Source organism: Mesoplodon densirostris, chromosome 10 (assembly GCF_025265405.1).
Source record: "Mesoplodon densirostris isolate mMesDen1 chromosome 10, mMesDen1 primary haplotype, whole genome shotgun sequence".
NCBI classification, from domain to species: Eukaryota; Metazoa; Chordata; class Mammalia; order Artiodactyla; family Ziphiidae; genus Mesoplodon; species Mesoplodon densirostris.
Window position 1 is genome coordinate 103,187,073 of NC_082670.1, and position 24,159 is coordinate 103,211,231.

At 48.0% G+C, this 24,159-nt stretch overlaps 1 protein-coding gene across 2 annotated transcripts in view; it reads left to right on the forward strand.

The window, feature by feature from the left end:
* IRAK2 (interleukin 1 receptor associated kinase 2) overlaps positions 1 to 24,159 on the forward strand; it is a 61,003-nt gene that overhangs the window by 25,615 nt on the left and 11,229 nt on the right. For both annotated transcript variants that reach the window (XM_060110222.1, XM_060110221.1), the window contains exons 3-10: positions 3,222 to 3,368; positions 9,864 to 9,955; positions 11,442 to 11,636; positions 11,719 to 11,783; positions 14,423 to 14,537; positions 16,061 to 16,170; positions 18,343 to 18,538; positions 21,898 to 21,960. In XM_060110222.1, coding sequence (XP_059966205.1) covers positions 3,222 to 3,368; positions 9,864 to 9,955; positions 11,442 to 11,636; positions 11,719 to 11,783; positions 14,423 to 14,537; positions 16,061 to 16,170; positions 18,343 to 18,538; positions 21,898 to 21,960 — 983 coding nt within the window. The remainder of the gene's footprint in view (positions 1 to 3,221; positions 3,369 to 9,863; positions 9,956 to 11,441; positions 11,637 to 11,718; positions 11,784 to 14,422; positions 14,538 to 16,060; positions 16,171 to 18,342; positions 18,539 to 21,897; positions 21,961 to 24,159) is intronic.

A 24,159-nucleotide genomic window follows, 5' to 3' on the forward strand; every position in this document is an offset into this window, starting at 1 on the left:
CTGAAAACCCACAGAGGGCTGAAACGGGGGTTTCACAGGAAACTGAAGCCTGTCATCTGATTGTTACTGCAGGCCTGACGTTGGCCTCTGTGGCTGGGTGGGGCCCTCGTGTGTGACTAGGTGGGATGGGGCGCTGCAGCAGAAATGCACTGGCAAGCTCCGTCTCAGGCTGGCACCCACCGGTGCCGGTGCCGATGCCTCAGGATTGTTCCCTCCTCGGGCGGGCATGTGCCCCAATCCCACGTTTTCATGGGCCACGGTGCCAGCTGTAGGCCCCTGCCTGTCACTGCAGACTCACCTTAGGTTGAGAACATAATGAAGCCTTTTCTATCCCCTGTTGGTGGAGGCCAGGGAGGTCAGCCACAAATGGGTGGGTGGCTTTGGTATTCCTGCCACATAGGTCTTGATAGAGAGGCAAAGATCTGTGCAGAAAGGGAAAGAAAAAAGGAACAGGACACTGAGGTTAGGTCAGGCCGGGACCGTCACCTTCACTTCCATTTGTCTGATGACGAAACAGGCTCAGCCAGGCCTTGGATGGGGGAAAGTGTTGCTTATTCTGGGGACGCAGGCAGTTGGGGTGCAGGTGGCACCTTTAGAAGCTGATACAGCCAGGAACACCTCCTACTGTGGTGGGCTGTCTGGGGTCCCCTTCACCAGCAGGCCCGGCCTGCCTGACGTGAGGGGAGCTGGGGCCGCAGAGGAGTCACATCTGCCCTTGTGTCTCATACACAGATGTCATCATGAGGATGGCGTGGACGTGGCCCTTTGAGGTACACGGGTGGGACCCCAACTGAGGCAGTTGGTGGAGGGAGGGAGCATCAAGGGGCCGTCTCCCTGGGCCAGAGAGGGGAGGGCAGGGGGGAAGAGGGCTCAGAGTAGCACTGGGACCCCTTCCTCCTGGGGTCTTTGCTTCTGCCCTGGATCTGCTCACGAGTCAGCCTTTGCCACCAGTGACTCTCACCGGCAAAGTTGTCACTTTGCACGAGGGGCGGTGTCACCCTGTGCCTGTGGAGAGCAGTGCATTACATGAGCAGAGACGTGGGAGTCTGTGAGTCCTGCCGGCAGGGCTGCCCTTGGGTGGGAGCCTAGCTTCTGGGATCCCAGTTTGGGCCAGAAGGGCCTCTCCCTGAGGCGACTAGGTTGGGGGCGCGTGGTGCCTGAGGACCCCAGGTGGGGAGAAACGAAGTGTGTGTCCTCCGGGGTCCCCACAGGGGCCGTAAATCCTGCTCACCGCCCTTGGTTCTGGCAGGGGACCCCGCCTCCCTGAGCTTCCGTTTCCCTCCTTGCTACCCCTAGGGTTGGGGTGAGGACACACACAGTGAAGGTGTCAAGGGCACGTCCTAGACAATCAGTGGCAAAATCCAGGAGCGAGCAGGCCCTGCATCTGCTGCTCACCTGCTTTCTGGCTACTCACCCTCATCGGAAGACTCCGTTCTAGTCCCTGTTTGAGCAAGCTTGCTTACTGACTTTTTTCTTAAGAAACAATTTAGGGGCTTCCCTGGTGACGCAGTGGTTGAGAGTCCACCTGCCAATGCAGGGGACACGGGTTCGTGCCCCGGTCTGGGAAGATCCCACATGCCGCAGAGCGGCTGGGCCCGTGAGCCATGGCCGCTGAGCCTGCACGTCCACAGCCTGTGCTCCGCAACGGGAGAGGCCACAACAGTGAGAGGCCCGCGTACCGCAAAAAAGAAAATAAATAAAATAAAATAAAATAAAATCAGAGAATTCTGTTAACCATCAGAGGTTGTCAAGAAAATCAAATAAATCTGCGTCGTGCCATACACACTGTAGTGCCATTCACTGAGGCATTGCTAATATTGTTCTAGTCCCAAAGCTGGGATTTGAGAAGCTTGGTCCCATGCTTGGTCCCGTGCTGACGATCGGTTTTGTTGAGAGAGAGAGAGAGACACTGTTTACCTGTTGGAATAAATGCTCCTGGAGACTGAAAGGCTGGAGGTGTTTTGTCTCAGCCCCACCTGGTGCCTCATGTGAGAGTGAGCAAGTGGGCTGGCCTTCCCCGGACGTCAGTGCCCTCTGTTTTTTCGGTTCTCAAACATGGGTCCACCTCTGACCACCAGAGGATGAAGGGCTTTGAATGCAGGGCTGTAGAATTTGGATTTGGTCTGGGAGGCAGTGGGGAGATAGGAGGATTCATGTGAAGAGTGTGAGCCTTATCCTGCCAGTGGGGAATCGTAAAGGCTTTAAGCAGGGAGGTGGTGAGGCCAGGTCTGTATTTTAGCAAGATGCAGCCTGGGGAGGGCTCTGGAGGCCACTGGAGCTGGAGGCTGGGACCATCCTGGAGAGAGAATGGCAGTGGTGGGGGGAAGGGAGAGGAAGCAGGTCCACTCTGAGCGGAGCGGGCTCTGTGGAAGCCGGTGGAGACACACCCTCTGGCACCTTTGGGGTTTCCCAATTCAATGCAAAGAAGAAGTGATTACTCTCGAAAAACAGGTGACCTCCACCCAGGCTCTTTCAGCCGCTCCTGCCTGACCAGGCTGTGTGATCTCAGACAAGCCACTTAACCTGCTCAGGCCTCAGGGTCCTCATCTCCACCAGGCTGCAGTGAAGGACCTTGTGAGGACTGCATGCGTGCAGAGCTAGACCTGGCCGCGCATCGTACATTGTCAGCTGGCAGTTGATGTGGCTGCTATTTTCAGGCTTCCCATCTCTAAAACAGGGAAGGATGCACATGTCTCCACTGCTCTTGGAAGGGGAAGCTGGAGGACTGCCAGTACTTTTATATTTAGGGGCTCGACTTAGGGACTCCGCTGGATGGAGGTCTTTGACTTCCCCATGTGCTCAGGGAACCGTGTGGTCTGCAGAGGCCTTTCATGTCTGCACTCTCATTCGCCCCTCCCAACAGCCCTGTGAGGGAGGCAAGCAGATGTTATCATGTTATCATGATGATCATCTCTGTTTCATAGGTGAGGAAACAGGCTCAGAGAAGGAAAGTGACTTGTCTAAGGTCACACAGCGGGTAGGATTGGAAGCCAGATGTGTCTGACAGGGTGTCTCAGCTGGACGATTGTCAGGTCCAAGAGCTACACCTTACACATTGGGGAGGCTGAGGCCCAGAGGGGAAAACAACTCTCGGGGGCACATCGTGAACTTGAGGCCAGCCAAGACTCTGATCAAGGTCTCTGACTTCTGGACCCAGCCTGTCGATGGCTAGCTCCCTTCATTGAATGATAATAGCTTTCTTTCTTCCCACCTCATTTCAGGGAAATCAGTTCCTGAAATCAAGTCTTCCATCCCAGACTTCTTGGATACGGTGAAGCCAGGAAAGCCTTTGGCAGCTTCTGTAAGAAACGCTGAGGATGAACAAGAAAAGGAGCAGCCCATGAGGCCAGCCACCTTTCCAGGCCCAGGTAATTTTAATTTAACTTAATATTTTAATTTAAAGAAGATTTATTTAAGGAAATGTTTTATCTATAAAGATATTTAGTTCAGGATATAATAGCAAAAAATTGGAAACAACAAATGTGGGTGGCAAAATTAACCACAGATGGTGGTGACAATAAAATCCTGCTGGCAATGATGTAGGTCTGTATACATACATGGAAATATGCTCACGATATACTGAGTTTAAAAAGTTAAAATGTCAGACGACAAAAGGATATATACCGTCTATTACCTTTTTTTTTTGGTTGCTCTGCATGGCATGTGGGATCTTAGTTACCCGACTAGGGATCGAACCCATGCCCCCTGGTGTGGAAACGTGGATTCCTAACCACTGGACCACAAGGGAATTCCCAGCGAGGTGTATTTTAATTATTATTATTAATTTTTTAAAAATTTGGCTGTGCTGCGCAGCTGGTGGGAATCTTAGTTCCCCAACCAGGGATTGAACCCATGCCCCCTGCAGAGGAAGCGCAGAGTCTTAACCACTGGACCGCCAGGGAAGTTGCCCATTTTTGTAAAAAGAAAAAAGAAACTCAGTAACTGGGGGCTTTCTATGTGTCAGACACTGTTCTAAGCCCTTCAAGAAGTTGAGCTGTTTAACCCTCAACTAACTGTATGAGTTTGGTATTGTTTTTCTCTCCATTTCACAGATGAGGAAAATGAAGCACAGAGAGGTTAAACAGCCTGCCAAGGTCATATGCTACGGAGCCCAGGTGTTTTACCTGTGGTTTCCCAAGCCCCCAGCACAGGCATCTGAGCCATATGATTTGAACGCTTATATCCTCAACCGCTGCACACACCCCTACCCCAAAGCCTCTCAGCCCACTTCAGCTTTGTCTCCATCCCCTTGTGCCCAGGGAAGGGCTGGGGGACAGTTTGCCAAATGATGGAAGGACTCAGCCAGCAGGTAACTTCCCGAGGGGTGCCCGCTCCTCATGCCGTCCTCCCCACCTCTCCCCCGGATCCCCGCCCGCCTTCTGCTCTCCTGCAGCCTCATGAGTGCAAAGCCGGAGACCCCAAATCCATGAAACCTCCCCAATCCATTGACGTGGCTCCCAAAGCCAGGGTCAGCATTGGCTGAGAGGCGCGTGCACGGGCTTTTGCATCAGGCAGACCCATATTTGAATTCCAACTCTGCCCTTTCCAGCAGGAGAATGACTTAGCCTCTCTGTACCTCATTTTCTTCATCTATAAAATGCGCATAATAATAGAATAATAATTCGTAACCACGTACATCATCGTGTGCGGTTAGGAATCATACACCTTGGTGTTGCCACCACGTAGGTGCTCATTAAACGTTAGCTGATATTAGGAACAGTCCAGGCACCCCAGATAGGTTGAGTCTGGAAACTTAATCCTAGACCAAGGAGTCTAAATTATTTCCTGTAGCTAAAGAGTTTAAAAAAAAAAAAAAAGCAGAACTTTGATCAGCAATTAAAGATAAGGGGAAATGGTCCTAAAGCTAATATGGTACTGATCGATGGCCAACGGGAAAGATAATAATAAAATAGGGAAATTCTAGGGGAGTGCTAGTGAAGCTGGAGGAGGTTACTGGTGTAGCAGCTTCTTCAGAGCTTCCTTATCTAGGCTGCCGTGGAAACAAGCATCATGTGTCTCTGCCAGACTTTGCACCCTCTGCTTTCTTGAATGGCACTTGGGAGGACATGTGCCCACACAGGTCAGGACGATAAATAGAATCTGTAGACAGAGACAGGAAGTTGATTGTCTATCTTTGCCCAAACTAAAAATAAAGGCATCATCATTAATTTCATCAGATAACCCAAAGCCAGTCTTTTCTTGGGAAAACCCAAGGTTCCATTGGGCCCAGAGTTCCAGCTGATTATCTCGTAGGAGTGGAGAACGCGGAGGCAGAGGTGGCTGGGGAGGAGGGCACACACAGGGAGGAATGGTGCCGGCTGTCACTGAATCAGCCTGACCACACGGGGAGGGGGCTCTTGATAGCTGGGGAAGGAGACATAGCCTGCCAGAGTTCCATGGCTGAACAAGCGGTGGGACTGGGATTCAGCTCAGGTGGATTTTTCCAGAGCCCACATCCTAACCTCTGTAGTGGGGAGAGACATGGAGAAGGAAAATACACGAGCAGATGAACCATGGACAGGTTCTAAGCACCTCCTTCAACAGATTCTCAAAGCTAGATTTCAGATAAAAGGGCTCTGAGTGGCTGAAATAACTGTCGCAAAGCCTTACCTATGGGAGAGGCCATCGTCTGTCCATCAGAATTGATTTAATCCACACATAGTTTTACCAGCCTTGGTACCCCACATATACCAGAGACTGATCTTTGTGCTTTATATCATGTCTTTTAATCTGGACAAGAACTCTACAAAGAATGGACTATTTCTGTGTTTTTGTTTTTTTTTAAATTATTATTATTATTATTTTTTTTTGCTGTACGCGGGCCTCTCACTGCTGTGGCCTCTCCCGTTGCGGAGCACAGGCTCCGGACACACAGGCTCCGCGGCCATGGCTCGCGGGCCCAGCCGCTCCGCGGCATGTGGGATCTTCCGGGATCGGGGCACGAACCCGTGTCCCCTGCATCGGCAGGCGGACTCTCAACCACTGCGCCACCAGGGAAGCCCTGTGTTTTTGTTTTTTGTTTTGTTTTCTACATCTAAGAAAGCTAAAGAAAGGAAGCACAACCCACCCAAGGTCAAATCTTTAGTAATGACAGAGCCAGGACTTGAGCTCAGTTCTGTCTGCTACCAAGAAAGAGATGGGGAAGCTGTAGAGGCCGACCCACTGCCAGCCACAGGGCTGGATCCAGAAAACCCCAAATGAGATACAGCAACATTGCGTGTTCTTTGTTGCTGCCTGCAGTGACGCAACTCAGCAGGACAAGATTTGGTGCATTCTGCTTGAGAAAGCAAACGTTCTAGAAAGATTTCTGTGGGAAATGGCACCGTGAAGGGTTAACTCTTAGTGTTTTGGAAATGTCATTTGTGTAGACCACTGTCTTCCCTGGCCCAGGCCTTCCATGAGTGGAAGCAAGGGCTAGTTCTTATCTGATTTCTCAGCCTTGCGGTATTGGTTCAAATTCCACTCCCTCCCCCCGCTCCCCCTCCGCAAACCACAGGGATAAATAGACTCAACCACCCCTAGTAGCCCTCCTGTGTCACAAGAGCAGACCTCAGTGATCCCCCCACACTGAGAGGCCTGGTGCAGCCCACAGAGCAAACCCCAGGCATCAATCAGACCAGAGAATCATGGCTGTGTGAGGCCAGCACTGACCTTGGCCTCGCTGGGCAGTGGGAGAGGATAAGGGACCGTGTGTGCAGCCTGCTCTGAGGTCAGCCCCGGGGCGGGGAGAGCAGATAGAGCAGAACTCCAGGAAAGAGGCAGGAGGGAAGTCAAGTTGGCCTGGAACAGCAGTTCCCAGAGTGTAGAGTCTCTGTCCCCAGTGGTACATGGAACACGGGTGTTAGGCAGAGAATATATCACATGCACAAAAACTAGGGATTTCAAGGCTGAATATGTAATACGTGAACTGGAGTGGATTGAAAGAAAACATCAAGTAACTCATTGTAGAGCAGCACAGACACACGGCCCACACCTAGGAGATGGATGACTGTGACCACAGTTTGGGTGACTCAGGCCAAGGGTATTGAGCTGAGCCCAAGAGAAGGCAGGGCAAGGGCGGAGGCCTCCACCACGGGAGCAGCAGTGGCCAGGAGCCTTACTGCAAGGCAGTCTCCCCTCCGCACCCAGTCACCAGGGCTGGGGGGTCGGGGTGGGAGCAGCCTCGGGAAGCGCGGCCTGGGTGCACGTGGATACGCGGATGGATTTAAGTGAACAGCTGGGCTCTGGTCGGTTACAGGGCTGCCAGCTGGTCTGTAGTACGTTGCTGGTTTTAGTTATTTTGTTTTTTATTTTACCTTTTTATTTTTTTAATTGAAGTATAGTTGATTTACAATGTTGTGTTGGTTTCAGGTATACAGCAAAGTGATTCAGTTATATATATCTATTCTTTTTCAGATTCTTTTCCCTACAGGTTATTACAAAATACTGAGTATAGTTCCCTAGGCTATACAGTAGATCCTTGTTGGTTATCTATTTTATATATAGTAGGGTGTATCTGTTAATCCCAAACTCCTAATTTATCTCTCCCTCACCCTTTCCCCTTTGGTAACCATAAGTTTGTTTTCTATGTCTGTGGGTCTATTGCTGTTTTGTGTGTAAGTTCATTTGTATCATTTTTTTTTAGATTCTACATGTAAGTGATATATGCTATTTGTCTGCCTGGCTTACTTCACTTAGTATGATAATCTCTAGGTCCATTCATGTTGCTGCAAATGGCATTATTTCATTTTTTTTTATGGCTGAGTAATATTCTGTTGTATAAATATGCCACATCTTCTTTATCCATTTATTCTGGTTTTATTTTTGCCTTTTTTTGCCAAAGGTTTAATTCCCGTGTCTGAGCTATAGCTCTTACCCTGAAGCTCAGTTTATATATTAAAAAAAATTTTTTTGGCTGCATTGGGTCTTTGTTGCTGTGCAAGGGCTTTCTCTAATTGCGCCAGCGGGGGCTACTCTTCGTTGCGGTGCACGGGCTTCTCATTGTGGTGGCTTCTCTTGTTGCGGAACTCTGGGCTCTAGGCACGCGGGCTTCAGTAGTTGCGGCATGTGGGCTCAGTAGTTGTGATGCACGGGTTTAGTTGCTACGTGGCATGTGGGATCTTCCCTGATCAGGGATCGAACCCATCAGGGATCGAACTCGTGTCCCCCTGCATTGACAGGCGGATTCTTAACCACTGCGCCACCAGGGAAGTCCAAAGGTCAGTTTAAGTTGTAGTGCACTGAGAGACAAAGAGGGTGTGTGTGAATGTGTGTGCGCACCTGTGTATTTTGGGGAGGGGTGTTTATTGTTAGTACCCCATTCTGGGGGTTGCTGGTGCAGTGTGGGTGTACCAGCACGGTACCTTCTCAAGTTTAGTCCTTTCAAATATCGCCAATGCTGGAAAATGTGAAAAAAAGAAAACAAACAAACAAAAGACTCTAGAAGCAGCAGACAACGCAGGGAGAGAGGCTTAGGGTGGCCCCTCCTCTGAGAGGATGAAAGAGCCTCAGGCTTTCTATCAGGTGAGTTTTGTTTTATCAGCTGCCTTGGTTAATAGTTTTGGAAGGCTGATTCTAGTTTCACCATGGTGCTGTTTTCAGTATTCTGAGTTAATTTTTTTTATGGTCAAAGGTCCACATTAATCACTCCTTTCTTGATGAGGTAAGCCAGAAATACTTGAAATAGGTGGATTTGGCCAGCAACCCTTGGGTCAAAGTTAGTTTCCCTTGGAAGGGCCAGCCCCCTGTTACTCAGAGGCCAGCCCTGCAGCAGGGCCACTTGGGGATTTCCAACGGTGACATCTGAAGCTTCAGGCTTCTGGTCAAGGTGCACTTTCATGTGGGTCAGCTACGTGGCCTGTCTTGTTCCCAGCCTGCACCTGCTCTGACCTGCAGACCCCAGACTGCCCCATTAGTCTTCAGATTAATCTTCACGTGGTGCCTGGTGAAGACTTGTCACCCTCTTTAACCTGACTTTTCCCTGACCCTGAACTACTCTTCAAGCCACACCTCTCTTGTGAATCTTCTACATTCACTAAGGGATTAAGAGCACAGACTCTGGAGCCACTGACTGGGTGCCCTTGGAAAGGTTGGGTCACCCCTCCGTGCCTTAGTTTCACCACCTGTAAGGAGTCGATCATACTGGCATCTTTCTCCTGGGGCTATTATGAGCGTGAAATGAGTGAGCTCAGGGAAGCACTGAGAATGCTGTCAGTGGTTGCTAAGTAAGCGTGCCCGGAATGTTTACTGCACGCCTGGGCTTTCCTGCTGCCACACCTCCTCGTGCCGGTTCCACGGCCTCGTGCCCTCCCTACGTCATAGCTACTTGTTGCAAATGTTTTCCCCTTTTTGAAGCTCAGGTCAAGTGTTCCTTCCTCTGTGAAGCCCTCCTTGATCTCCCAACCCACTAAGGCAGGCTTCTCCTGCCTCTGCCCTGGGAGGCTGGTTATTGCCATTCCTGCTGCCATGGAGGTTTCTGGAAGGCAGGCTCTGTAGCTAATGCACCTGTGTCCTTCTCTGCTGCTTTTGTGGGAGGTGGGACAGTGTAGGGGTTGGAAGGCCCAAGGATCTCCATTTAAAGGCTGACTCTGCCACTTACTGTCAGCATGGGCCTGGGCAAATGGCCACCTGCAGTGCTTTCCTTTCTCCACCTGTCACACGGGGACTTTGTGTAGGACCAACCCACAGGGCTGTCATAAGGCTTCCACTGGGTAACGCTCGAGCAGCGGGTAGCCTGGCTCCTGTGGTGTCAGGAAATGGCAGCTGTCATCACTGACAGTAAAATGTGGAGTGAATGAGAGACTGACTGGGTCTGGGGACCAGGCAGGGACCCGTCCCTCCTTCCTCCGGTGGCTGTGGCCTGACCCACCATCCCTCCTTTCCAGGGCCTGCTCCAGCCAGAGCCAGCCTCCGGGGCCCTGCTGAAGATGCCTCTCCTTCCATAAACACCGACCCGCCAGCCTCATCTGGTTCAAAGGTAAATCCTCTGCCTCCAAGCAGTAGCCCCCAGCTGTGAGCCTCTCTCAGAAATGCAACGTGTTGATTCCTCCAGAACAGTTTGGGGGTTAGGGGTCAGGGTAAAGGGGAGAAACGAGGCCCATCGAATTACTCTGAGCTTCTAAGACTCTCAGTGCTGGCCCTCCGTAAATCAGGGGCGGGGAGAGGGTGCACTCTAGTTTTTAATGAGCTTTTCCATTATTTGTATTTAAATGAGAGCTGATAATTGGCATCTTCCTCCTCCCCAAATATCTTGGTTGCAGTAGTCAAAACGCCTCCCCTTCAACCTTTTTTCAACACAAAATATATCGGAGTTATCCTGAATTTTTAATGATTTGGGTCCAGGGTCACAGTGACTTCTGTGAATCTTAAGCATTTTTGCCTTTCTAGGCCCTTTCTTTCATTTAAAAATATTACTTAAAATTATATTCTGCGACTGCAGTGGTATAAAGGTGAACATAATCCAAGTTGAATTAAAAATTAAAACATTTTCTTCAACTTGAAAAGTTCATTTTTGTTCATCAGACTTCGAAAGAAATGACGTTAAGATGTTTTCGTGGGTCCCTAAAGGTGTCCTGGGCAGAGTGCCTGGCTGGGAAGCCAGTGCTACATGGGTCTGGTTAGTGGAGCTCTTCCATAAAGGGGACTGTCACTTAAGCAGGCTTATTTATTTTTTAATAATTAATCATTTTCAAAGATGATTAGTAATTGGAAGAATGATCATGGTATAACGTTTAGAGAAAACACTGGAAATCAAAACGGTGGGTGCGGCATGGTCCCAATTTTTAAAAATAAATTCTCGTGTATCTAACTGGCAAGAATTACACTAAACTTTAATAGCAGTTAAGTGGATAATGAGATCATATATAATTAGCTCTCCTCTAATTATCTAAAACTGTTTATAAGAGCACATATAACTTAAAAAAATGGAAGTTTATGTACACCTATTTTTAAGAAGAAAAGGGATTGATGCAGAGCTGCTTTTCTTAGGCTTACACAGGTTATGTGAACCTGTGTCCTGCTTCCCGGCATGTATACCGTGTGCAGGACCTGGGGCACAAGCCCAGCCATTGACCCGCTGTGTAATCTCACTTCATTTCTTTGACCCCCTTGGTGCTCACCTGTGTAAACTGGGGGAAAAAAAAAAAAAGGAAACCTCTGCCATGGGCTGGGAATACTCACATTTTAGTTAATCTTCAGAATTACCCTCCAGGGTATTATGGTTATCTTTATTTTTGCTGATGAGGAAATGAAGGCTCAGAGAGGTTAAGTAACTTGTCCAAGGTCACGGAGCACGTTAGAAGCAGAGCTGGGATCTGTCCTCTTTGCCATCCCTCCTCACTGGATGAGATGATCCCCTTCACCCCTCAGCTCTGCTGTTCTAAGAGTCCCTGAGGTAGTAGGGAAAATAGCATTTTCCATATTAATTCCATATTAATCTCAGTCTCTTCTCTCTGAATTCCCAGGGTTTCAGCACCTCCATTCCTAAGCAGGAGACACTTTTGAGCCTGGCTGATGACAGCCTTTTCTGGAGCGAGGTGGACGTGGTCCAGGCAACTGATAACTTCAACCCAAACCACAAAATCAGTGAGGGGACCTTTGCTGACATCTACAGAGGGCAAAGGCTTGGCACTCCATTCGTCTTCAAGAAGCTCAGAGAGGTGGGCACTTCTTGGTTTCCAGTAAGGGGTGGAGACTACATGGTGAGGCTAGATTTTCATGTTTCAGTGTCTTTTCCCACAGATGGTGTGTTCAGGTCCAGGGTCAATTGAAAGATTCTTCCAGGCAGAGGTACAAATTTGTCGTAGGTAAGCCTCCCCTTTGGAAAATACTTTGTTTGATAGTGATGACCGCTAACCTGTATATAGTGCTTCCTATGTGGCAGGCACCTTTTAAGCATTCTCTTTATGTAAACTCATTTAATCCTCACAAGACCCCTGTAACATGGCTACTATTATCACATTATTTTACACATGGGCACATTGAGGTACAGAGACGTTAAGTGTCTTGTCCAAGATCACACAGCTAGTAAGTGGCAGAGCTGGAATGTGGTTGGTTGGTCTGGCTCCACGGCCGTGCTTTTTCTCTGTAGCCACTGAACGCATGGATTAGACTTAGAAAAGGACCTTGGCTCACTGGGCTCAACTCCTTCCTTCTGGGGAGGGGGCGTGGATAATCTGTTTTTGTCCCATTTTTTGAGATGGACAGAAACTTACTGATTCCAACTTTAATGGCGAATGATGACCCACAGGCTCAATCTGGCCCAGCCTGTGTTTTTATGGCCTGAGAGCTAGGAATGATTTTTACGTTTTAAAAAGGTTGAACAGGGACTTCCCTGGTGGCACAGTGGTTGAGAATCTGCCTGCCAATGCACGGGACACGGGTTCGAGCCCTGGTCCCGGAAGATCCCACATGTTTCCGAGCAACTAGGCCCATATGTCACAACTACTGAGCCTGCGCTCTAGAGCCTGTGCTGCGCAACAAGTGAAGCCACTGCAGTGGGAAGCACGCGCATTGCAACTAGAGAAAGCCTGCACGCAGCAGCGAAGACCCAACGCAGCCAAAAATAAATTAATTAAATAAATTAATTTTTAACAAAAAGGATTGAACAAAATAAAAAGATTATTTCATGACACATGAAAAGTATATGAAATTCAGATGTCAGTGTCTTTAATGAGGGTTTTATTGGAACCCAGCCGTGCTCATTTATTTCTGTGTCATCTGTGGTTGCTTTGTGTGATCCTTCAGCAGAGGCCAGATGGCCTGCAATGGCTCTAGTATTACTTTATAGAGAACTTTTGCTTACCTCTGGTTTTGAGCAGTAAGGACCTTCAGAAGTCATCCTCAGACCTGCATTTTACAGATGAGGAAACTGAGGCTGGAGAAGTAAAGTGAGCCTCCCCGTCACAGAGCTTGGTGGGGGGGACTGGGAAAGAGAGGGGGAGGACATTTGGATACCTGGACACTTATCTTGGCTCTGCTGTCATTGCCTGATGGATTGAACACGCACATACTGGACCCCTGCAGTGTGCTGGACACCAGCTGTCATTCAACCTGGCAAGTCACTATCTGAGTTGCTCTGCCAGTGTGTAGCCTCGGCCAGTGTGTGATGATTGTGGAGTATTTTAATAAATAAAGAAAATTATAAAGAGGAAAATAGAAATCACCAATTTTCCATAGCACCTATAAGTAACTACTACGGTATTCAGATTTTGATATATTTCTTTAATCCTTTCTCTTTTCATACATATGCATGACTACACACACACGTGCGCACATGCACATATATACACACACACTTATCCACACACAGACACACTTAATGGAAACGGGAAATCTGATTCCCTTTCCACCTGGCGTAGTGCCTTTCTGGAGTCGGTAGTCACTCCTTCATTCATTGATTTGGCAAATGTGAGTCGTCAGTCAGGGCCTTTCTTTGTTCTAGGGAGTGCAGACATGAAGAATACACAGCCCCTGCCTTGGGGAAGCTTATGGTCCAGTGGGGAGAGTGAAGTGTAAATAACTCTACTGAGTGTGAAAATTGTGCAGTAGGATGGCCTGGGGGGAGTGGAGGGGGGCCAAGGGATCAGTCAGGAGGCTGTTGCAACAGTGCTGGGGAGAGTTCATTGGGGTCGGACCCAAGGCAGAGGAGGGGAGAATGAAGGGGGTGTATTGAAAGCTATGTATGACAGTGAACGGTGACTAATTAGATGGGGGAGGTAAGGAGGTTTCTAGGAAACTGGATGGATGGTGGTGCCCTTGGTTGAGAAAATAACTGTGGGCAGAGAAGCAGGTTTGGAACTTGTTGAGTCTAGGTTGTTCACCTGGAACATTGGGATGCAATTTGACAGTCAGTTCTGGTGTGTGGGATGTGCCTGGAGATGAGAGATTTGGAGACGTTCCTCATAGAGGTGAGAGATTCCTGGTGGAGAAGCTTATAAAACAAGATGATGAGCCCAGCCAGGGAGATTCAAGTTTCAGGGGAAGGCAAAGGAGGAGGGTCTTAGTGGAAAAGGCCAAGAAAGAGCAGTCAGAGGTAGGAGGAGGGTCAAGAGGGAACATTGACTCGGAACCCACCAGAAGAGGATTTCAGGGAAGAATCCGAGTCCTGGGAGTCAAACAGACCTGCTCTCTGGTCCTGGCTTCAGTGTTTGCTAGTTGTGACCTTGAGCAAGTTCCTTAACCTCTAAGCCTCTGTTTCTGGAAGATGGGTGGTTAGGGTGTCATGTACTTTGAGTTACTTGATTTTAAGCTCCTTGAGGGCATGCAGTTGTCATCTCTACTCTGTTGCTGGGCTCTCAGGGTTTAGAGCATTTAGTACCTGGGAGGTTACTGGTGGCCTCAGGGGTTGGAGAGGGCAGAAGAGGTTTAGGAGGTAGGAAATGGAGCAGTCTTTGGTTATTCTTTCTGTCTGACTCCTCATCCCTGTACTAATGTCTCATTTCAGATGCTGCCACCCCAATGTCTTACCTCTGCTGGGCCTTTGCACTGGAAAACAGTTTTACAGCTTGATTTACCCGTACATGGCAAATGGTTCTTTACAGGACAGACTCCAGGGTCAGGTAAGGGGCTCGGTCATGGTCAAAGAACAGGATTAGTCAGTACCCAGTTGGAGAATCAAGGGTTAAGGACTTTTAGGAGTCCAGAGGGGAAAGGGGCCTTTGAGAGACCCTTGAAGAGGAGGTGGGCCAAGACAGATAAGATCTGGCTAAACATCTTCAGGTAAAAACCTATTTAAAATGTTTTTTGATAAGAGGCATTTAAGTCAAGAGCAAGACAAAGGAACCCCATAGTGCTGTATTATTCAACATTGTTCTGAAGATGCTAGCCAATGCAACAGGACAAGAAGAAGAATTAACAGAGTATGGAAAGTGGAGGCAGATTTTTATTTAAAAATGCTATTCTAGTTAATCCCTATTTGCTCGTGAATTTATGGAATATTTCTTGAAAGATACAAGAAACTGGTGCCTTGACTGCCTCTGGGGAGAACTATGTAGATGGAGCATAGGTTGGGAGAGAAACTTTTACTCCACACCCTTTTGACCTTTTGCAGGTCATACTATGTGAGTGCTGTATCTATTAAAATTACCATTTTTAAGACAAGCCTCCTTCCCATAAAATCCTCAAACAGAGGGTAAAAAGTCATTCTGCAACAGAATTATTGCTTCCCTTGGCAGGGACCAGACAAAGCAGTTATTCATGGTATAATAATGATTGGTAGCTTTGCTGAACTCTCACTGTGTGCAAGACAACTTGGTAATGGCTTTACACATCTCCTTCGGACCTTGCCACAGCCCTGGAGGTTTCCCCCATTTTCAAAAAGAGGAGTCTCTGGCACAGAGAGGCAAAGTGACTTACCCAAAGGAACACAGCTGACACGCATCAGAGCTAGAGTTTAAACTGGGTTTGTGTGGCTCCAGATTCCAGAGTTTTTTAGAAGAAATCCATTAGCAAGGCCAGTTCTTAGAGGATGTGGGACCTAAGAGACGACCCAAAAAATAAGAGGTGATTTTGCTTGGACATTCAGTGGCAGGTCGGGGAAGGTAGGGGGCTTTAGACCACCGATAATCCCCATCAGCTCTTGTGAGATCTCCCCAGATACTTATAAAATCAGCCCATGTGCTTGGTGTGCCAACACAAGCTCCCTAGCTCCTCTCTCAACCAGCCTCTCCTAGAGAAGAATTCCAAAGCTGCCCCACGATAGTCATGATAAAAATAACTTCGGTTTTTTTGAGCACCCACTGTGTAACAGGCACTATGCTAGGGGCATACCATTCACTCCTTTGAATCCTTACAACAACCCTAAAGCATAGGGATTAACATTTCTATTTTATATCTGAAGAAGCAGAGGCTCAGAGACGTTGAGTGTCTTTTCCAAAGTCACACAGCTAGTGCATGTCTGAGCTGGGATTTATACCTAGATGTGTCTGATGTCAAAACTGGTACCCTGCCAGTAAACCATGCTGGCTGAGCCCTGTTGCAGAGGACATGAGGGCTGGAGGAGAGACAGGAGCCCAGGACCCTGCCACTGGAACGTTACAAAGGCATATGTGTGACTGTTTTCTCCTCCTTTTCTTTGTCTTAGGGTGGCTCGGACCCCCTCCCCTGGCCCCAGCGTGTCATCATCTGCTCAGGGCTGCTTCATGCTGTGGAGCATCTGCATGGCCTGGAGATCATCCATGGCAACGTCAAGAGGTGAGAGAGGTGGGCTGGGCCCTGCCCAGGGCTGGGCTACAGGGATGAGATGTCGCACACTCCTGGGTCCCATTCCTCTCCCTCTGTCTCTCTTCTCTTTCACTTTCTCTCCCTTGCCTCTCTTGGGGCTCTTCTTTCTTTGTTATACCCTCGAACATCAGTGTTTCTGGGTTGTACTCTGTCTCTAATTGCTGTCAGCATAAACTGCCTGTCTCCACGTTTGTCTTTCCCTAACAAAGGTATTTCCCCCACAAGCCCTCCACTTCCCTGCTGTATTTCACTTCCCCTCCAGCAGCTGGTCTGGATCAGGTCCTTGAGCTGTGGGCCATGTCTGCCAGGCTCCCTCAGCTTTGGAGCTCCTTGCTCAGGGTCTTTGTGGAGACCTGTTCTTTTTTTTTTTTTAATAAATTAATTAATTTTTGGCTGCGTTGGGTCTTCGTTGCTGCACGCGGGCTTTCTCTAGTTGTGGCGAGTGGGGGCTACTCTTCGTTGCGGTGCGCGGGCTTCTCGTTGTGGTGGCTTCTCTTGTTGCGGAGCACGGGCTCTAGGAGCGAGGGCTTCAGTAGTCGTGGCATGCAGGCTTAGTAGTTGTCGCTCGCGGGCTCTAGAGTGCAGGCTCAGAGGCTCACGGGCTTAGTTGCTCCGCGGCATGTGGGATCTTCCCGGACCAGGGCTCGAACCCGTGTCCCCTGCATTGGCAGGCAGATTCTTAACCACTGCGCCACCAGGGAAGTCCTGGAGACCCTTTCTTGCTTGTGCATCCGTTGTCACAGATACTGTGATGCAAGTTAGGTGTGTACCCCAGCATATCAGTAATGTGCTCCCAAGACTGGAAGCACGGAGAGGGATTCCAGAAGAAACCAGAAGATCTGGCAAAACTGACCTCGAAACCGTAGAATTCATACTTCCCCAAAGTTCTCTCCCCATTTGGCAAGCGGAAGCCCTTTCCTCTCATCTCCCTCCTGATTTTTATTTGATTGCACTAACAGTTGTAATAGGAAGAAAGGAAATGAAAGGGCAAGTGGTCATCCTGGCCCTGCTGCCCTCACTCACCAGCTGGCCGCCGTTTTTCTGGGTTTTTTCCAGCCCCTGCCCACGCAGACATCTCAGCCCTAAGATAGCACCGTTACCTGTTTACCAATTCATATTCTTTTCCCCCATGATTTAAACATGGTAAATGTTTCCCCACATTGCCTGTCATCATTTTTCATAACTTGTTAGTCTTCCATGGAAGGTATTTGCCCATAATTTACATAACAACTCCTAATAGTGGATATTGGAATTGGCGTCTACTTTTTATGACAAAACCAAAGGCTTTATTGAAAGGGGGAGCTTGAGCGCAGAGCAGCAGGGTAAGGGAACCTAGGAGAACTGCTCTCTGTGTCTACTTTTAAAAAACCATTTGGGGTTAGTTTGAATATTTCTATACTTGAAGCTTAGTTTTTACAAACTTTTAATTTTTCCTTTGGAGTACTTTCTCAGAGTGTTCATTCCCACTGTCCAAGAATATATATATATATATATTTTTTGCGGTACGCGGGCCTCTCACTGCTGTGGCCTCTCCCGTTGCGGAGCACAGGCTCTGGATGTGCAGGCTCAGCGGCCGTGGCTCACGGGCCCAGCTGCTCCACGGCATGTGGGATCTTCCCGGACCGGGGCACGAACCCATGTCCCTTGCATCGGCAGGCGGACCCTCAACCACTGCGCCACCAGGGAAGCCCTCCAAGAACATTTTTTATTGCTCTTATTCCCCATGATCTGGGCAGGTTCAGTCCCAAAGGATGCTGGCATTTAGACTTGAGTCAGCTGGGCCAGAGCTGGGGGTTGGAGCAGCTTCTGAAGAGATGGAGGCGGCACAGCCTCTGGGCTTGGCAGGCTGAGGTTGATCCGGGCTGACATCCATGGGGATCAGGATGGCTGCACCTGTCTGGCCACCAAATGCCATTTCTGAGGCAGCAGGACTAACCTTAGCTCCATCCCCATTTGCTGGTGGAGGTGGGCTCCCAGTCCCCACCCCCCGTCAGGACTGGCTTATAAACTTGTTGAGGGTCTTCAGTGACCCTAACTTGCTGGCACTGCTCACTACTAAGCTGTTTTCCGAAAGGGTCTCCATGGCAACCTCTTCTTGTCTACCTCAAAACAGGAGGGTTCTCTCTGCCTTCTTTCCCACAGCTCCAATGTTTTGCTAGACCAAAACTTCACCCCCAAGCTGGCTCATTCGATGGCTCACTGGTGTCCTGTCAACAAAAAGTCAAAATACACCGCGATGAAGACCTGCCTTTTCCAGGCCTCCGCTGCATATCTTCCAGAAGATGTCATCAGGGTGGGGCAGCTGACAAAGCGAGTGGACATATTCGGCTGTGGAATAGTAAGAGCTTCCTTCTCTGCTCAGATCTGGGCCTGTACACATTTGTCCTTCCCATGGCTCCTTTGTAAGCGCATAATAGAGGCTCTTAGAAATGTTCCACCAAGTACAGCAGGGGTTGGCAAACTATGGCACACAGGTCAGAACCAGTCCAATGGCCTATTTTCTATGGCCTATAATTAAGACTAGTTTTTACATTTATAAAAGATTGAATAATAACAGCAACAACAACAATCATAATAAAAATATGTGACAGAGATTGTTTGTGGCTCACAAAACCTAAAATATTTACTATCTAGCCTGTTACAGAAAAAGTTTGCCAACCTTTGAAGGTCCCCTGCCCCATGAGTGTCCAGATTCCAATAGGCTACAGATACCTCCTGACTTCCCTGATTCACATCCAGCCGGCCATCTAACTATCTATCCAGTTGTCTCTTTGTTCTTGTTTGTTCATCCATCTGTTTTGTCCATCTGTCCATCCATCCATCAGCCCAGTTGTTATCCAGCCATTCATCAGCAACAGCCACCCATCCATTCAGTATCTATCAACCCATCCAACCTCTGTCCTTGTCACCACTGCGGTCCATCAGTACTGTGTGTCAGGCACTTGGAATGTAAATGTAACTGAAACGCAATCCCTCCCCCAGGAGTTCATGGTCTGAGTGTAGCAGTCTCCAAAGAACACCAATTCCCTGAGATCTCAATAGGTTTGATGTGTTTAAAGGGTTTTGATGTGTTTAAATAGGTTTGAGAAATGCTGGGTTGAGCAAGGTTAAGCAGGAAAAAAAAAAAGTTACCACAAAATTAACAAGAGCCTTTCATATGGTAAATAGCCTTTAATCTGGTACTTGTGAATTCACCACCACCCAGCAATGGTATGGAGGTGAGCTCCCAATCCCCACCCCCCATCAGGACTGGTTTATAAACTTGTTGAGGGTCTTCAGTGACCCTAACTCGCTGGCACTGCTCACTTCTAAGCTGTTTTCCGAAAGGGTCTCCATGGCAACCCCTTCCCAAAATGTTTCCCAAATTCCCTTGACTATGGAACCTTGTTTTCTTAGTATCTCTAAGCATCAGACACCTGTGGATCCTGGTCTGGGAAATGCTGGCTGAGAAAAGTGACAGTCGCTGGCTGACCTCTGCCAGGAGCCAGCAGCTGCATCTTGGCCCTTGCCTTCTCTCTTCCTCTCCAGCCTTAAACTCCACACTTCCTCTTTTGGAACACAGTCTGTCCATCTACCTCTCCCACTAACGCCCTTCCTCTGAGCCACTTTCTGCCCTCAGCCCAGCCTCCACACACCAGATTCTGCTTCCCTCTGTCTCCCAGCCCATCGGCCCTTCTGGTTTACTTGTTCCCCAGTTCCCTCCCGCCTCCCCCTCCTCGCCCCCATCAGCCCCACTGCGAGGGGCCCAGTGAAGCTCAGTAGGGCCAGCCCAAGCTCCTGCTCCTTTAAGAACCAGTGGAACTGAACCCCAAGGCTGCCAGGCACTTACAGGGTAGAGCTTAATAGCATGGGTTTGAGTCCCAGCTCAGTTACTTTCAGCTGTGTGACCTAGGGTGTCACCTATAACTCTGGGCCTCAGTTTTGTCCTCTGGAAAATGGGGGTATTCATACATATGGAGATTAATAAGATAACGTATATAAACTGGTTAGCAGAGTACGTTGCATAGGTCAACATGATGATTATTATTATGGTTATCGTTATTATTCCTACCTTCACACCCTCACTCCTGATTTCTGTTTACTCTTGACGTTTTAACTCAGCTCCTGATGTAACAATCGACTTTCCTATTCACTCATTCATTCATTCATTCAGTGAGTGCCTACTGGCTCCCTTCAGTCTTTCTCAGCCATGCCACTGATGGATGGTATGATTTTGAACTTTGGTTCTTGTCGTGGGGAACACTGCATTTCTCTGTGTGTTTTTTTTCTTTATTTTTTTATTGACGTATAGTTGATTTACAGCGTTATGGTCATTTCTGCTGTACAGCACAGTGACTCAGTTATACACATATATACATTCTTTTTTATATTCTTTTCCATTGTGGTTTATCCCAGAATACTGAATATAGTTCTCTGTGCTATACCGTAGCAGGTCAGTGTTCTTTTTGATGAGCGCTAAGAAACCTCTGTAAAAGGCCTGGCACAGGGCCTGCCACGTGGAAGAGGCAGAGGAAGTGTCTGTCTATTTATTTCCTCTTATTCTTCCCTTCTGCCTTGGCAGGACCCCAACCGGAGTCCCTTTTCCATGGGCTCCTCCGCCAGCTGCAGGGGTGCCCTCTGCTGCCCCCTCCTGGCCAGTGCCAGTCTGTTAGTAACCCTGCAGGCCCTTTCTGGGTGGAGGAGTTCTTGGCAGTAATGTGACCTTACTCTGACTTTGAGAGAAGTTGTGGGAGGGAGATTTGACACTAAGATGGAGTACCCACTGCCTCATATTTACAACCACTAGATCACCATGTACCACATAAGGATACAGGCTCAGATGCGGCGTGTAGGATCTTAGTTCCCTGACCAGGGATCGAACCCGCACCCCCCTGCAGTGGAAGCGCTGAGTCTTAACCACTGGACCGCCAGGGAAGTCCCCAGATTTTAGTTTCTTGCCCAAAGAGCACCAAAGCATGTAAGGAACAGAGTCAGAATTTGAACCCAGGCCTGTCTGACTATGGACCCCTTAGCCAGTGTGCTGTTATCTCTGCTGAATTTCTGTTCAAAGCAGGTTTCCCATTTATTAAGATACAAATCAGTTTGTCAATTTTGTGGTGGCTTACACTGGCTCAGGGCTGTGCTCCTTTCTTAAATGGATGTATTAATGAACAAATAATGTAAATAAAGGCCTGTGGATGAAACGTGCTATGGATATTGCTGAGATTTTCTGTCTAGAATAGGTGTCTGCACGTGGATTCCTCCTTTTCTTGAGATTAACATAGCAATGCCTGCTTACCGTTCCTGATGGGTTTTAAATGAAAATATCTTTAGTATATATAGTGTGTGTATGTATATGTATGTGTGTATACAGATAGATGTATATATCTATATAGAGAAGGGTGTGTGTGTGTGTGTGTGTGCGCATCTACCTATCTATCTGATGGTAATATACACACGTTTGGTTTTCATCCTCCCTACCTTGCTATCAATTAACTTAAACCTTCTCCTAGTAGCTGGGTGGTGTGTTAAGTTGGAGGAGGTGTTCAGTGATAATCCCACGTTCCAGATTTTGGGCAAGTGTCTGTGCTGGCAGATGGCAGAGCCAGGCCTGGAGCTCAGAATTTGTTCCTGAGAAGAAACTTCTTTCTTGGCCAGAAGCTCCTGCGTGAACTTGTGCATGTGTGTGTGAACCGTGCTAATTCCATGTTCTCACAGGTGTTAGCCGAGGTCCTCACTGGCATCCCTGCGATGGACAACGACCGGAGCCCGGTTTACTTGGTAAGGGAACCAGTCACTTCTTTCTCACAGCTATGAGGGGTCAAGGGGTGGGGAGGGCAGGGACCTCCACTGTACCCATTTTACAGATGCTAACGAGGCCTCAGTCCCGGGTTTGATTTGTACTTGTGAAAAGTAGCTGTAACCTTCCCCCTTCACCATCCAGGCAACAATTACTTTTTCATGATAAGAAAGTTAAGAATGTTTAGGGGAAATCCATGTCTTCTCTCTGCATGTCAGGCAATCATATAGAGTTTGTCTTTATTTTTTTATTTTAAAATTTTTTGGCCATGTCGTGCAGCATGTGGGATCTTAGTTCCCCAACCAGGGATCGAACCCATGCTCCCTACAGCAGAAGCCCAGAGTCTTAACTACTGGACCTCCAGGGAAGTCCTAGGGTTTGTCTTTAAATTGGTGAAAGCTAATTTCAGCCCTTTTAGGTTTCTATAATAAAAACAATAATTTCCATTTTGTAGGTTTATAAGAACTGTCATTCAAATATACGTGTGCATGTGTATAGTGTCATTTCAAAAATATAACAACACGGCCCAAGTCTGTGTTTGGCACTTTACATATATTATCTTTCTAAGTCATCTGAGTCCCCATGAGATTGATAAAGTCATTATGTTCACCTACAGATGAGAGCAGGCTCTGAGGTTTGCCTGAGATCTCAGCTTGACTAAGTATCAGAGTTGAGATTCTGAGGCACATCTGCTGGACTGCAGATCCTGAGTTCTTAACCCCAACGCTCTCCTGACTGTTTAATTCTCATGACAGTCCAACCATATGGATTCATCATCGTTATTATTACCATCCCCATTTTACAGATGAGAAAACTAAGGCCAAGGTGAAGAGACTTATCTTATGACCCCCAGCGAGATGTTGGAGCTGGGATTTGAACCCATGTCTCCTGCAGAGCTCTGACCCCTGTGCAAGCCCTAATCCTCTTCACTAATTTGAGGGGGGAGCACTTTTCTGACTTGAAGTGGAGGCCGTTGGAGCAGCTGGCTTTTTTGTGACTAGACTCCAAAAGCATCCCCTTCACCCTGGGGTGGGAAGCTGAAGACCTCCCCTATATGTGGCCAGTCACGACCTGTCCCTTTGCTGAATTCCCAGAGCTCTGCCCCTTTTGGGCACCCGGCCCCCGGTACTGCAGAGAGGTCGGTTTGGTCAGCTCAGATGTGGTTCAGGGCAGTTTGGGACAATTTCTCATATTCTGACAGTTTTCTTCAGATGTATTACCCAGCACTCCTGTGGGGCTCCCTGGGTGAATGTCACAGGGGAAGGAGCCTTTGGAGACACTTAGGTGAAACTTTCCAGAAGGCTTTTTTGGTAAATGGTTTCTAAAAACGTGGAGGAAATAATTTTTTTTAAATCTAGTTTCTTTCTCTTCTTCTGGACCCAAATAGGATCTCCCATCATCCCTTTTGTGGTACTTATAATTCATTGTGCAAATAATTAAAATTCGAGTCAGAGATGAAAGCTGCTGCCAAGTGTGGTCCAGGGTGGGAGGAGCCGGCCTTTCCTCCACGCTTGGAAGTGTTCATGTGCAGTGTTTCTGGAGGTCATTGGGTGGTTTCCATCAAAATTTAAAATGTGTGTACCCTCTGATGCAGCAATTTCACTTGTACGCTAGGGAAACACATACAAGTAAAGAAAGACAGGGACGAGGATGTTCGTTGTAGCACTAGTTATGGTAGTGAAGCATTGCTAACAAGTGAAAGATCTATCAATTGGGAGGCAGTTAAAAAAATGACAATATGATCATACACACCATGGAACACCATGAAGTTATTTATAAAAAAAGCTTTATGAGTATGTTTGTAAATACTTATAATGAGGATAAAGTGTATAATATGATAAATGTTGACATTTGTGTTTATCTGTGAAATCGTCACCAAATCAAGATAATGAGCATGCCCACTACCCCAGAAGTTAACTCTTCTCATTTGTCACCCTCCTCTCACCCCTCCCCACCCTGCCGTCCCCACAGCCATTGGTCTGCTTTGTGTCACTGTACAACTGTACAAAAGTTTCTCTTTTCTGGAGTTTCCTGTAAAGGAAACCATAGAGAGTGTGTGTACCCTTTTATTGTCTGGCCTTTCCCACTCAGCGTAGTTTTTGTGAGATGCACCCATGCTCTGTGTGTGTGTTGGGAGTTCATTTCTTTAGATGCCAAATGATGCTCTAGTGTGTGGATGT